The sequence below is a fragment of the Condylostylus longicornis genome, unplaced genomic scaffold (assembly GCF_029603195.1).
Source record: "Condylostylus longicornis isolate FDR11 unplaced genomic scaffold, ASM2960319v2 ptg000033l, whole genome shotgun sequence".
Taxonomy (NCBI): Eukaryota; Metazoa; Arthropoda; class Insecta; order Diptera; family Dolichopodidae; genus Condylostylus; species Condylostylus longicornis.
The window spans coordinates 343,378-360,309 of record NW_026578002.1 but is presented as its reverse complement, the minus strand read 5'-3'; the positions used below and the strand labels follow the sequence as shown (position 1 = coordinate 360,309).

General features: G+C 23.8%; 1 protein-coding gene across 1 annotated transcript; it reads right to left on the bottom strand.

Moving 5' to 3' along the window:
- Positions 1 to 4,667: 4,667 nt before the first annotated feature.
- Positions 4,668 to 7,683, bottom strand: LOC129608619 (transient receptor potential cation channel subfamily V member 5). The gene is made up of 8 exons (XM_055520252.1): positions 7,285 to 7,683; positions 6,999 to 7,225; positions 6,417 to 6,927; positions 6,029 to 6,353; positions 5,818 to 5,939; positions 5,651 to 5,758; positions 5,431 to 5,582; positions 4,668 to 5,364 (listed from the first exon to the last, which is right to left on the bottom strand). The coding sequence occupies exons 1-8, from the start codon at positions 7,681 to 7,683 to the stop codon at positions 4,668 to 4,670; spliced, it is 2,541 nt and encodes an 846-aa protein (XP_055376227.1).
- Between the last annotated feature and the right edge of the window lie 9,249 nt (positions 7,684 to 16,932).

The window sequence follows — 16,932 nt, the reverse complement described above, 5'->3', positions numbered from 1 at the left end:
TCAATAATATATTTTGTAATTTCTTAAAGAATTCAATAGAATTCAAAATTTATCTTACTCAGTTCCAACATAAATGACCTATTCTGTATAAAACAAATATAAATCTTTTGAATTTTGTCTGTAAAATTTTTCAAATAATAAAAATTAAAGATTTCCACAATATTTTAGTTAAGAATTAATTCTTTTGTAGAATTCACTCCGTTTTTCTAAAATTTTAAATATTATTTAAAAAAACTTTTCACAATTATATTTTACTTATATATAAAAAGATAATCTTGCAATCTGAATTATATTCACTAATTAAATGCTTTAAGCGAATTTGAAATAAAAAAAATTATTTAAAATTTTTTAGTTCTAATAAATATTATTTTTACTTATTGTTTTTAATTATTTGTAATTATTAAAGAAAAAAAAAGAAGAAAAAATATCTTATTATGAATAGATTTAAAAATAAAATTGTGTATTAATTAATTATATTAGAAATTAAATAGAAAATAGAACACGGAAATAAAATAAAAGACTATATGAAAAAGTATAAGAATGAAACGCGGTTTATTATAGAAACAAAAATAATGTAGATTTATAACTCGATGTACTTTTATATAATATTATAAAATTTTATTAAATAAGATATTTTTTGATTTGTTATGAAAGAAAACAAAGAAAAAAAACATTAAAGAAAGAATATTCATCATTAAATGTATAATTATCTTTAAAGGAATTTAAAAAAAAAATTTTGTAGATTAGCTGAATTTATTAAAATTTTCTTGAATTTTATTTTTAAATTTAATAATTTTTTTTACTTTTCCTCATTAAAATCATTGCCAATTTTTAATTTATTAAATTATTTTTATTGAAAAAAATTTATGTTAATTATCTAATTTAGTCCTTATTATATTAATTTTAATAATATATGATCAAATTTAATTTTTTATATTATAATTTTTAATTTATTCCAATTAAAGATTTTAATTTTTAAATTCTTTGAGAACAAAACGAATTATTTTATAATATACTAAAATATAGTCATCTTTACAATTTTTTTTGTAAAATACAATGATAAATATTTTATTTTTTTATTAATTTCTTTAAAACATATAAAATTGTTTAAATAATTAATTTATAAGGAATTTATATTATAACTGTTAATAAAAAAACTTATTTTATTTAACTTTAATTATTAATTTTATTAAATTTTTATTTTTTTGTATTTTTGTATTTTCAAATTTTTAAGTGAAAGAAAAAGAAAAATTCATTCCATACAAGTTTTTAATATAATAAAAAAAAAGGTTTGATGTTTAATTCCTGCCAAATCATAGCTAGACAAATGAGTTTGTAAAATTTATATTATTTAAAATTATTGAAAATTCAATAAGCTTAGCAATATCCTTATATTTTGTTCAATTAAATTAAATTTCATGTATTAAATTTTATAAAATAAAAGCTATGATTTGGTATATTATTTATAAACGAATTTTAATTATTTTGAACTTAAATATTTTAAGAATTAACACTTATTTTTTATATTTTCATTTTTATATGCTTTAATTTTATATTAAGAATTTTGTATTATTTATAAAAACAATAATAAAAACAATAATAAAAATATATTTTAAAATATTTTTTTAATTATGATTTTTATTTTTTTTTTTTTAATAATTATTATTTTATTTCTTTTTCATTTTATATAACATAATTATAATTATTTATAAAATATATAGTAATCAAATTTTATTTTAATCAAAACTAATTTAACCTACTGTATAATATTTAAATCGCATACATTTTTTTTAATTTTATGCATTCGATTACAAAACCATTCCAATTTTATACTTAAATAATATTATAAAAGCATAGTGTATAGATACTTTCAGTTTATGGATTTTGTTTTTTAAATCTGAATTGAATAAATTCTAAAATATTAAAAACAAAAGAAGATACAACCACAATTATTACGCTTAATAAAAGTAAAAATTCATAAAAATTATCAGAATTAAAATAAGAAATTAAAAATTTAAATGAATGAGATTTAATTGAATTTTTGAAATTTTCCTCTGAAAATATTTGTGTAATTAAATCTACATAAATAGTTGGTAAAATAATTAATTAAATATTTACAAAATAAAATCTTCATGTTCAAAAACTCAGGTAAAAAAATTTTATACCTTGATAAAATTTTCATAATCTCAAATTGCATTTTCCAAATAAAAATTTTAATTAAATATTCAAATGAAATATTTCCTTAAGTATATTCTAAATAATTGCAAATACTGCCCATGGAAATGGAAAAGAAAAAAAAAAAAGAACAGGAAGTTTTATTATAAATCATAAAAAAAAATTCAAATTTTATAAAAATTTTTAAAATTAAAATTTCAAATACAAAAAAATAATCCATGTTTTAAAGATTCATCTAACTCAATTTTCTATGTATACAGAAATGAAATATGCTATTTAGTAAAATTTATTGTAATACTATAAAATTTATGTCATATATTTAGATAAATATTGAAATGGTTTTTTTTCTAGATTTAGCTTTAGATATACAACACATTGGTTTTTAAAATGACAAAGAAAAAAGGAAACACAAATTTTTTAAATGTACTAGAATAAACGTTAAAATAATAAATCACCATATTAAAAATATATAATCAAATTTTATTGCAAATAATTACGTTTGTTATTTATGAATTTTAAATTTTCAAAAATGTTAAAAGTAATAATTTTAAATAAGTATTTTGTAGCACATCATAAAATCTTTTAAAATATTCCGATTGAACGCAAACAAGTAGAGTTATAATTATTTTTTGTTAAATAAAATTGATGGCGTAAAATAAGAAGGAATGGGAACCTTAGTTCTTAATTAGTAATATAATTATGCACACATCATATTATTACAAAATTAAACAAATATCCTTTTGCGATTTCATTGAAAACTAATTTTATAACGAAATAACGAAATCGTAGCACAACTTTGTGACAAAAATTAATGATTCTCAATCAAAAATATAGCATATACTTAGAATATTTGTGCAAAGACTTAAAATATTTAAAAATGAAGCTATTAATAAATTTATAGTGAAGTTTTTTATTTAATTTAAAAAATTCTCCTGAATTGTTAAAAGGTAATTCAAACTAAATTTTTTTCAATTACTAAGCCTTATAATAAATATGATTAATAGCAGTGTTAAAATTTTCATTATTTTTTACGCCAGAAATTTAACTGAACTATCTATTTACGAAATTATTAAAAGAAAAATGAATTTTAAAAAAGAATTAAAAGTTGTTATTTATTTGCATTTTTAATTATATATATACTTTATAATTAAAGGAACATAAAAATTTTTAATTAATTAACATAAAATATCCTTATATAAATATGTTGAAAAATATGTGTTATTATTTTGTTTTAGAAAATACATATTATATAAAAATAAATATTATATATATATATATAATGTATTAATAGCGAAAAAAAAATGAAAATATATAATTTTATTAAGATTATAAATTTAATAACATGTTAGTTGTAATATTGAATATAAATAATTATTAATGTTAAAATATAATATTATAATATTCGTTCATATATAAAGAATTGTTTAATATAAAATAAAAATAAAAATAATATTAAATTAAATTCTATAACATTTTTAATAAAAACATTCGGAGATAATAAAAAATTCATACATTAGAAAAAATTCTTTACATACATACATACATACATGTGACATTTAATAATTAAAGACCGATACAAAAAGTATTTTTTATTAATTAAAATAAAAGATACATTATAAAAATAAATACTTATAAATTAAAAAAAAACAAAATGGTTTTATTTCTGCTTTTAATATTTAATTGTTTTAAACCCTTATAAACCGTGATGTGAATCAGTGTTTATAAGGGTTGAAAAATGTGATATGCTTGACGATTTAAAAATCGTAATGACAAAATGATTAACAACATTGATAATTTTCGTTTCGGTTTAATTCTTAGAGTATATGCTCTTTAAGTTCCACGTTTGAATTCTAGCAAAATAGATTTAGCGAAATTGAAAGATTTTGAAATATTTCTCTCCTAGAAGCAAAATTTATATATTTTAGATTAGGGGCCAAATAAAATAAAAATATTTTCTATTAATATGCTACTTAAATTTCTATTAAATTAAAGTACCTGAAACGATTTTCAACAATTTTGATCAATTTTATTGAATATACTCGTCCAAGAAATAAAAAATTCAATTTGGGTCGTTGCGTGAATTAAGAAAAATTTATTAAATTTTAGAAACTACAAAAATTAGTTTGGAATTTGGTTTTGCACGTAGCTTTTATTTTTGGACCTACAAAGTCTCATACTACTTTTAATTTTTAATAATATACAGAAAATTCTTTTACTTTTATATTCAGAAAGCTACTTAAGGATTAAGATTGTATCCTGCAACAATAATTTAATTGTAGAACATTACAAAATAGCACAAAGAGTTAAACCTTATCATCTTCTTTACAATAGTTTCCAATCAAAAAATTTATTTTATAAAAAGAAAAATTTTTTGCTTTTATTTTAAATTTAAATGCTAACAACAACAACAAAACATTTCATTATTTTTGTAAATTTTATCATAGTCAAAACTGAATCGCAACAAGTTAACTTTAGGCTGAAAAACATGAGACTTAATAAACTTTCTTTTTCTGTTTAACATTATTTTTAAAGAATTCATCATATTCTAATTGCCTTTTCGCAGCTCTTGCATCTCTTTCAGCTTGCCTCTTCTTCGATAAACGATCATGTACTCTTTTCATTTCTAAAATTTCTTTCATTTCTTCTTTATCACTATCTGTCATATTCAATCTTAATACTAAAGCTCTTCTACCATCTGACATTGGTTGTGTATAATTTACGAAATTTTTTAATCTTTCTGCTGGTGCAACACCTCTTTCAACTACAAGTACAATTCTTGCCCATTGTCTTTGCCATTCATTTCGAGTTTCAGCAATTTTTTGATATGTATTACCCATCATAGCAATTAACATGTTAACTAATAATACACCAACAATAACCATAAATACAACAAATAAAATTTTTGCTTCCATTTCATGTCTTGTTGATACCATAGCCTGATAATAATCACCAAAATTTGTTAGTGACATTAAAAACATTGCAACAATTGCTTCCATTGGTGATGGTACAGGGTTAACTTCTTCATCATCTGAATCATCAGATTCTGGATAATCAAATGTTAAAAATACAATATAAAATGCTTGTGAAAATCCCATTACAAAAACAAAATAAATGGCAACAAAACGTAAAAGATCTCCCATTACCATACGATAAATCATCACTACGAATGGTCCCACTGTTTTGAAACCTCTAAAATTAGAAAATATAAAATCATTATTAGTTATAATAAGTTCTAGTTTTATAAGAGACAGAGACCTGCAAAAGAAAAGAAAATATGGTGCTGTAGTTAACATTATGACAACTGCTACATAATCCTCAATTTCAGTTAGGCATGAAAATCTTAACCAAGGAACTATCATCATTAACAAACAAGAAAATAAAAACATAACGCGAGAAGGGGCAGTCATCTAAAAAATTTATAAAAATTAATTGCAAATTAATGCCTTAGAACACAAAAAGTAAGTTAAAAATTTACTAAATTTTGGAAAAACATTTTATATCCTAAGAATCTAGATTCTCTCAATGCTGCTGCTATATATAAAATAGCTCCTATGAACAAAAAGAACTCCGATATTAATCGAATCTAAAATTAAATACAATTTTTAGTATTATTGCGTTCAAAGTAGTTTCTATAGTTTTTACTTTTGATTCCAATGTTTCAATATTTAAGAGAGGACATTCACTGAATGAACTAAACCACCAAGCAAAATATGTAACATCCGGCTTATTATTTTCTAGATCAGTTTCATTAATCCAATAGGCATCTAAAATACACAAAATATTAAAAATATTCTGATATTATACAAAATACTTATTCTTTTACCGTAATCATTATTGTAAGATGTAAAAAAACCCCTTGTACCAGCGATTGGAGAATTAAGTTTTTCTAATTTTAAACCATCTGCACAATTTTTACCACAACTTGGTTGAACTAGTTCTACAACAAATTGATTAACTTCTTCAGGACTACTGCTTGTTGCATTATTCCCTACTTCGTTATCATCATCATCTTTTGCTGCTGGACCAGGTCTTAAAGTAAAACTAACCAATGATATCATAAAATAAACAAAAAATAAATAGAATTGACGATAAAACCGTGACTTCACAAAACTTTCCCATTTTGTTTTTAACAAATCAATCATTACACCATCTAATAGCTCTAAATGCTCATATTTATCCTATAAAAGTTAAAAAAAATATTTTATTTTTTAACTACATTCTTACCCCCAACATTATCTTACCCCAAAAACAACTAAATTTAATGCTGAATCTTTACTAATATTCCCCGTTTCTACATCAATTGTATCAATTTGAGATAACGGATATGCTGCACATGTAATACTACCTAATTGCCAATAAATTTCACGATCAATATTCATTATATGAAAAAAAATTTCAACTCGGCCAATTTTCGCCGACAATGTTAATGGTGTTAAATTTTGTACATTTCTAATATGAAGTGCTGAACCAACTTCATATGCCATATCAAACATATTTATCTTTTCATAAATAACCATCATATGTAAAACAGTGTTACCATTTGTATCTTGTAAATCAGGATCAGCACCTTTTGCTAATACTAAACGATAACATTCTTCTTGACTGAGACATGCAGCAAAACTTAATGGATATTCACCCCAATAAACATAACCTTCATAATTTGAAATCGGAGTAACACCAACATGTTCATGTTCCGGAGAATCATATCTTGATGGTTTTTGATCTTCAGGGCTCATAAAAGCACCACAACAACTAAAATGAACAGAAATAAAATAAAAATTTATTTAATCATTCAATTGAATCAAAGTTTGTTATTTACAGACCGTTGATTAACATCGGCACCAGCATCTAATAGAAATTTAACCATAGCTGGATCTTCATTTACAATTGCAATATGTAAAACACTTTCTCCATAATATTCGTCACTCATATAAACATCTAAAATTAATTTTGGATAAAATCGTAGCAGTCTTTTAGCTAAATCAGCATGCAAAGATGTTGCGTTCAGTAAGCATAAATGTAAGATTGTTTCACCTACAGCTCCTCTTTCCTTCAACGAACAAAAAAACATTAATATAAAATGTCACAAAATCACAGCACTCTTCTTACATTTAAATTCCAAACAACAACTTTGTATTTGTGTGGGTTATTCATGTATTCTTCTTCAGATACTTCTGGCGTATGTTCATCAATATTAAAATCATCATCTGGATTATCCATTGCTCTGATTTCAGGAAGTTGTTTTGTTCGAGCACGTTCTTTATTCCGAACTAAAACAAATTTTGATATTGGAATATATTTACCAGCTCCTTTATTATATAAATATGGTTCAACTTTTGTTTTAATTGCATGATCAATTTCAGCATATTGTTTACTCTGACAAGCTCTTTTCATCATATCTACAAGTAAGCCACCACCTTTTAAATTTACTAATTTATAAAGTGATTGAGTTGAAACTCCTGCTTGTTTCTTAACACCACTGGTAACATTACTTTCAGTATTTCCCATTTTAAATTTTTTATTATTCTTATAACTTAATTAATTTATTTTATTTAAAATTCTTTAATTTTTTAAAAAGTTTTCAAACTTTTATAATATTTTCATAAAAAAATTAAGAAATTTTTCATATTTAGTTGTTATCAGTACGATGGTATTTCCTGTTTAGTTTTGGAAAATTAAATCGATTAAACAAAAATTTGGGTTGCCAACTCTTTTTGGTAACTAAGTTGTGTACTTTCTGTATTATATGAATTTTTTCCAAAGGAATTCATTTTTCTCAAGGTGGGGGTGGTGAAAATTGACTTATTTATATAAATAACATTTCATTGTTACTTCCTATAGTAATAAAACTTTCGTATCCTTTCTATCCTTCTAAAAGTGTATTTCATTATAATTTGACCTAGAAATGATTTTCCTTCATAATATTGCATTTTTAGTGTAGAGTGCTATAGTTACATTCGAAGGACGTTTGATGCCATTTCATTAACCTAGATTTAATAAAAATAAACAATAATATAGAGAATAGGAAATTTAAAAGTTTTATTTTTGATTTCGTGTGATTGAAATTATAAAAAATATCAACATTTTGATTTATTTTTAGATCATTGAATAGCAGTTAAAGAAAAGTGAATAAAATTATAGAATATTTTCGACTAAAAAATTCTTGTGTCTGCTGATATTGTGATAGGTCAATGACATTTTTGGTTAAATATAAATCTTTTAAACATACAACGTTAGAATCTACGTATACAACCTTAGTGCTACGTAGTTTAAAAGGATTTTTCGAATCAAACGCAATCATACAATATAATTTGTTTGACAACAATTTTTATAATGATCGTTCATATTGTATACAACTTCTTAGTGTTCAGATGCTGTTCACACCACTTTGCATTTTATTTAGAATAAAACGGATTAAATTTAGGTAACGCATTAAATTTAGGATAATATTTAGGTCGAATTCGAAAATGCTTCCTTCAATTTTTTAGTTCCAAAGTGAATTGATTATTTAACATCTAAAATAATATTTCGTGCTCAACACACGCATTTTATCAAAGCTTCTTTTTCCTGCATGTTATCTCATAAATGTAAATTATTGTTTTCTGACTTGAATAGGTTGGCTTACATCTACAAATTTATGTTTGTGCTCTATAAAAATTTTATTTGAATTCTTAAACTGAATGAACTCATGAAAGTTAAAATTAAAATCAGTTCTGTAAAGAACGAGTGACATTGACAAATAAAGTGATAGTAAATAAAGTTGGGTCAAACCAATGGTTTGTATTGTAGCACTTTTCCCTTGAACAAGTGAAAATTCTGCTATATACCTATCACACTATTAAAATTATTTTCATTCATATACAAAATTATTTTTAGCATTGCATATATTTAGGATGATGCATACATACAGTCTTTGAAATAAAGCAAAAATTAATATAAAGTGGGGTTAACATAATGCTCCATTTCAAGATTTAATTGTGTGAGTTAAGAAAAATAATTATATTTTTTAATGTCATGGAATTTACCGTTAGCTTTTTGCGTTTATAGAAATTTAAAAAAGCTTGCCGTTTCGGAAATATAAGGTGTCAAAAATTCAAAATTTATAAATTTCAAGAGGCGATAACTTGAGAGGGGGTGGAGATGGAAAAAAATTTTCTTCTAACGAAATGAACTATTTTTTAGTGTCTAAAAGTCCCTAAAATTTCAAGCTTCTACAGCCTGGGGTCTAGAAGAAAAACGAAATCAAAAATTTGGAAAAAAAAAGACTTTAGATAACGGTAAATTTGAACGGCCATTTTGTTTTTCTAAAGTTTAACTATAGTATACCGCGCTAGGGGAAGCAAGCCGCTGCCTTTATGCGTTTGCAAAATTTCAAAAATGCTTATGGTTTCATTGCAACAAATAGTTGAAAAAGGCCATTTTTAGGGTTTTGGGGGGGTATAACTTCTAGAGGGGGGGAGATAGGTAAAAATTTTGTTCTACGGAAATAAGTTTCTAGTAAAGATCTATATGCGTATTAAATTTCAGCTTTCTATCTTCAAGGGTGTAGAAGTTTCGTAAACAAAAAAGTGTCCACGGACGGACGGACGGACAGAGTGAAACTAATAAGCACTTTTTTTCAAAAAATTTTTGGAAAAGTGCTAAAAAGGATATGAGACTATTAGCTACCAAAGCATCCTGAAGCATTTCAAATTTTTTTTTTCCGTGATGTTAAATAAACTTATTTGCATTTATAATTTTGTGTACTCGAAAACGTTTATTTATATATAGATATGTGCATCTATAATTCTATATTATTCAAATTCTTAATTCGGCTCGCAAATATTTTTCAACCAAATGTTTGGCCAAATATTAGTACTCCAATATTCATACAAAATTTTATTTTAATATTCACATAAAAATTTAATAAAAGCAAATTATTGTTAAAACCTAGTGATAACTAAAAGAACTATTTCTTTAGTCTAAATGTAGAAAGAAATACTTGTAAAACTGACTGCAGCTCAAAAAAGTAAAAAAAAATTTATACAAATAAGGCTTTGAATTGTTCATTTTCAACGATGACAAACAAATTCTTTAAAAAAACAAAGAATATAATTTAAAAAAAAAAAGAAAAACTAGGTTATCTACACTCTTATTGTTTTTTTTGCAATTTATCAAATATTTTACAACGAGCGTGTGCGTTCTTTAAATAAATATTCTTTTTTAAGTGAATTTGACTCTTTTTTTCTTATTCTATTTTTAATTTTAGAGAACGACAGGTACTAGTTTACAGGTAAATCAAATATAAAATAAAGAAAATTCAAATTGTAAAGTCCACATAGAGAACAAATATGTTTGCTACTCAAATTTATATAAAGCTAAAAGAGAAAAGGCTAGAAGAGAATATTTGGTATTTGTTGTATGCCTTCTATGCATTTTAAATTAAACACTTTCGAATGGTCAACATTTTTTAATTAAATTTTCAGAGTAGGTGTATTTAAAATAACATTTACAATAACGATCCCAAGTTTACATACATACATATACATATATATCTACAAATATCTACAAATATCTACAAATATTCGCAAATGCCTAAGGTGTGGAAAATGCTTGTTACATGTTTTCTTTTATTAAAAATTAATAATTCAATTGAAAGAAAATCATTAATTACACAGCTGTTTACAAATATTTTATATTTTTTGAGCACATTATCAAAAAAAATTTAGAAATAAATGTACTTGTAAGTTTAATTTCGTTTGTCCGTTAATGTAAAATACTTGAAATTTGAAAGTTGAAAGTTTGTCACAAAACAATCAAATAAAGTTAGTTTAAAATGTGCAGAAACTCGAGTGGCCATACGCATACTTACATAGTACATATTTGGCCATAACACATAAAAATTTGTGACGGCCGGTTTATACCGCTTTTCTTATAATGTCCCTAATTTAAACAAATACTAAATATTTTCAAAAATCATAAAAAAATTATGACGAACTAACTGTTAATGACGAAACCAAAATGATCAACTCATTTTTAATTTAATGATCAACTCATTTATTTTAGATCACTAATAATTTTCCTTAGAACTTTTCCCAAAACATTAAAAATATTGTTTCATACATATTTTCTACAAAACAAACAAACAAATGAATCAAACATGCGAAAATATTTCTTGATAAAAATTAAATTTGGAGAGAAAAAAAAAATATAATAAAAAAAATTTTTTTTTTATTTCTAAATTTGAAAAAAAAAATTGAAACACTATGAGATTGCGCACGCTATGAATCATTGATTCTGTTTATAAAAAATGAACAATCAATAAAAAATGAACTGATTTAGTGCTATTAAATTAAAATTTCTACGTCAACGCTAAGCTAGCGCATACCAAAAAGAAATTTGTGAAAAATATAAATTTAATTTTTCCGTTTTCACCTCCCTTTTTTTCCGTTCTTTTGTTTTTGTGTGACTTTTTCTTTTATGAAATTCTTTAAAACGGAATTAAAAGTTTTGGATGGCAACATTGCACTCGTGAGAAACTGTCTCGCTAAAAAGTCTTGAGTGTAATTTGTTTAGTATTTAATATAAATATTTTCCACGTAATTATCGAAGGGTGTTTTATTGCTTACTGGCTAACAAAAAGAAATGTTTTGGAATTGTAAGTAAGGAAAAGAAAGAAAAAGCTTTGGTATTCTAGAATTATATTTTTCTTTTAGCAATTCAATATTTTATCATCACTGAGAGAACTGAGATTTGATATAAGAATGCCTTCCTTAATATGGTTGTATTTCTCTCCAATTTGTTTATTTTATTTCCATATTTGTTATATGTGCTTAACAGTTTATTTCGCTTTAGAAAAAATTTAGCTTTAAGATGCAAGTCGCTAAATTTATGCGAGACGTAAGATGTGAATCAGTGTGTGATGAACTGTCCATATTATTAAAATTTTGCAAACAAACCTGCTTTTTTTTCTTTTTATAAGTGGTTTAGTAAGTATTGATTTCAAATTAGAGTGCTTTAAAGTACTGGTGTTTTCATTGCTAACATTACTCCCAATCGAGCCACAATCCTTAAAATATTGAATAACTGCACCTTATATGCCAATTAGGTCATCAGCTATGCATGAAGGTACATTAACTCTAAAGTTTATATTATTATACTTGAATTGACTATTTGATAACAACTTAAGACTTCTTACTGTGATGGCCATCGCGAATTTTGAAACCGGGTTGATCATCAAGGCGAAGAATTGAGGAAAGATCTAGTAGCTGGTTGCTTGAATTTTATGCCTGCGCTTTTGTAGTCCATAAGTTTTTGAAATTTATCACAGAATGATAACTCCAAGCGTCGTTGTAAATCCTCTATGTCTACTGATGATGACTGCTCGTTTCGTGGTAGTCTACTTAAATTACTTTTAGCTTCGGATACAGAACAAATTGAACTACCACATCTGTAGATTGAACTCATCTGCATAATTATAACTAAGCTTTAATTTTTATTTTAAATTTTAAAAATTGGTCTACAATTTAAGTAATATGGCAACTTCAAATTTGAGTAAGTATATGAAGTATATTGTTAAAAGAAAACTCCTGCTAGCTTCCTAATTATGATTATTAATTTAATTCTATTGTATAATTAATATTAAAAGAACATTTTATTTGGATTTTAACAATTAACTAAAAAATTTGTAAATAAAAAATAGTAAGGATTCCAGACAGCAAAAATAGATCTGAAATTCCAGACAGCGAGGGAAAATTTTTATAATTCATAATAATTTTTTTTTTAATATACCTGGTTGTCAAATATAACTTTAATATTTACATTTCGACATCTCAAAGCAATCGAACAAGAAAATATCAATAATCTTAATTGGCTGAATATCAAATCGACAATTTTCTATACATAATTATTATATACATTTATTTTTACATTCGGCATCTAAAGAAGAAAAAAAAACCAAAATTCTGAAATAAAAGCTGTGTGTTCGTTCAATTAACAAAGAAAATATTAATGAGAAAAAGATCTCGCCCTCTTGGCATTTTGCCAATTTCCTATTTTAAAATATTGTAATTTTTTTTTTTTACTTCTTTTTCATTTTGGAATCAAAATTACAAAAATTGAAATTTGCAACAAAATATAAGGTAGTAATAATTTCCAATTATAAGATTTGTTCTGTTCCCCGTAAGGGTAATTATGGAATAAAATTTAAGTATTTTCTTTATTTCTGGGTAAATTAATTTTAGACTTTTTTTAAATGATTTTAAAAATTTTACTTCCTGATTTTTATTATAAAAATTTACGCAGTCATTCATGAAATACGTAAGTATATTTTTTGTTCTAAAATATTTTTATACTTCATCATTAAAAATTTTGTCAAAGAAAGCCTATATTTTTCGTATTCAATGTAGAAAGAAATTAACATATAATGTATTTTACATAGAAGTTATACACAAACATACATAAATAGTAACATTTTCGTACAGTAGGGTTCGATGATTCTGCATTAATTAATTTTTTCAAATTTTCGAAAAATTTTAATACTTTAAAAAGTTTAAAATTGTCGTCTATAACAGATACACTTGGTGGACTAAGATGCTTCGGGAGAGTTTTGTGACTCCGATGGAAGTTTTGCGGTTTGGGCTGGCTGCAATTCTGTAATTTGTCAGAGTTCTAGATATAGTTCAAATGTATGGGGAGAAGGGAATCACAAAAAGTCCTATGGGTTAGTATGAGAAGAGATTTCGTACACCGAACCAGACGAATCACATACGAAATTTGATGAATAAGACGAAGTAATAAATTCAACAAATCTCTCAAATACAATAACAAAATGGTAAAATAACAAAAGCTTCGATTGAAATTTTAACTAGTTTTAGAAATTTAGACAAATTATCTTCTTAATCAAGTACTTTCTAATTTTTCTTTACAACACACGCATATTTAAATTTTCCCTAACAATGCAAATACGTGCTCTCTAATTTTTTAATCGTATAAAAGCTCTTGTAACTTATAATTGAATTTTAATGTAAAGTAAAATAAATTTTTCACTAATTTTTATTGAAAATCATTCTGAAAAACGATCATCAACGTTTTTTTTTTATTTGTCCCAGAATGAAGACGCCATTTTAAAGAAAAAAAAACTGCTCAATTACTTTTCTCTTTAAAAACCTTTTCTCCTCTTATTATGTTTTTTACTGCAAAATGCACTTGAACCAAAAACTATTTGTTAAATCAAAATTTTTCCAACAACAAGAAAAATTTGAGAAAATTTTCAAAATTAATAGGGCACTTTTATTTCATTGCAAAATACCAACAAAGTTCGTGTAAAAAAATTTTCTTAATTTTACAAGAAAATTATTTCAAAATTTCAAATAAAAAAGTTGTATGTGAATAAAAAAAAATTTTTTCTTTATTTTACAATTTTCTTTAGGTCAATATTTTTTATGTTTTTCTAACTGAAATTTAAATTTTGAGAATATTTTAGAAATCTCCAGATCAATTGAGTGAGAACAATCATAAGAATATAAAAAGTGAATAAAAAAATTTTCTAGAGATATTAAAATTTTTTTAGACTAGATTGTTCTAGATTCTAGAATCTAAATGAAATTGAGAAAAATAAAAATTATTTTCGGTAAAATCTGAAAAAAAAAACAGAAAAATTCATAAGATGAAAAAACAAACGGTCGTTTGCACATATACAATTGAGAGAGTATTGTATAAGTGAGAATGTGCAGAATATTCAGTGGCGGCACTTTTTTTGCACTGGTACACATCGTTTATACTTAAGTATACTTTTTAAATTAGTTACCTTTTATGAAAATAATATTATATGAAAGCCAAGCTTTACTCTTGAAACAAAAAAGAAAAAATAAAATCGTAGAAACACATACACAAAACTTTAAAATATATATTATACAAATTCTTGTTTTCTTAGCATTTTAGGACACATACGCCAAAATCTTGGCCTGAAATTTTTTAAAACAATTTGAAAAATTTGTACTCATTTACGATTTAATTTTACTGTTAAGTTAAGCCTTTACAAGCACACTTTTCTCAATATACGATCATTTCATAATCGAAAAAAACTTCAAAAAAGAATTAATTTTTAAACTATTTCTAAATAAAATTGTTAAGTCTCCACTTGTTTCTACACAAAAATTTTCTGTTTCATCAAGATTAAGTGACCTAATATTCTATATTTATAGTTTTATATTCTATATTCTATATTTATAGTGTACTACTTTCAAAATTCGCAAATTAATTTTCAGTTTTACTAAGTATGTATAGCGAAACCATGTGCCTTTATAAAATAAAAGTTATAAAAATAATTAAAGCTTAAAATTTATCTTTTGTTCTCAAATTGTACATACTATAGAGTTTTAATTTTTTTTTATAAGTAAAACAAAAATACTAGTAAAATAGTCTTAAATACCTTCATTATCAAAAGAATATTTTCTTTGTAAATAAAAATACAAAAAAAAAATGCAATCTCTCCATAAAAAGGTGAATGAATCATTTTTAAAGTATTCATATGACAATTTGTTTTTTCATCATACATTAAAGTGGTTACAATGTCATATTCTCTTTTTCTATTTTTGTTTATTTTAAAATTTTCCAACTAATTACCTTAAACGTAAATAATAAAAAAGTGAAAAAAAAAAATTTAAAACACTATTTTACTATCTTTAACATAAATCTTATGATTGATCGCATATAACAATAAGTAAACAATGTTAAATACAGAGTGCGCGATGATAATGTGGCAAGAATTTATACGCTTTTGTTTTATAGCCATATTGTTCAAGTGATAACAATAGTTTGACAACCCTAATGACTATACAAAAAATTATTAAAATAAATCCTGTAAAAAATTTTTCAAACACATACATATATAAATATTATTAAGAGCATTTAATTTACGATATAAATTATTAAAAAACGAAATGAGGAGTGGGAAAATGTAATTGATGTTTGTTTTGAGAATTGAGTTACTTTAATCAAAGAGAGGTGTCAAACGTGAGACAAAACAAAAGTAAAGTTTTAAATATATACAAGTAAGCATTAAGAGAAGAAGTCAGAAAATTCAATTCCATCAACAATTTCTAGTTTTTAATTACGGAGTCTAAGAATTGATTTCGTAAAAGTTTAAAACTATGAAAATAATTTGTTATTAGATTAAAGTTTCTATACGATTAAAAAAACTGTTATACGAGCACAAGAAAAGTTCATATTTTTTGAAACTTACCTTCTTTTCGATCATCTTTTAGCGTAAATCAACGATCACATACCATCTTTCATCTTTACTCAAATTACACTTTCATATTTATGAATTTAGTTTCACCATAGAATTCTAAACAAACATCTTACTAGATTGGAAAAATATTATTAAATTATTTTGAAAAATTTTATTAGAAATTATAAACTTTTAAAACAAACAAATTTAAAAAAATTCTTAAATAAATAAAATGTTTGTTTTTTAGAAACCTAACAAGTTTCAGTATTTCTTGATTATTTTAACTATAAACGTCTGTTCGTAAATAATATTGTGTTCGAGTAAACAATAAAATATGAATAATTTGTAATATCATATTTCAATAGTCTTTTAATATTTTACACAGAATTTAAATTTCACTGGAATCCATTTCTCTTGTCTACCTTTTCAATTAAGAATTTTGAATTTCTTAAAATATGAGTCATATACGAAACTTCAAGTAATTGAATATGTTCAATAGCATAATTTAATTGAGATCAAACACGATGATTGCTGACTAAAAAGTG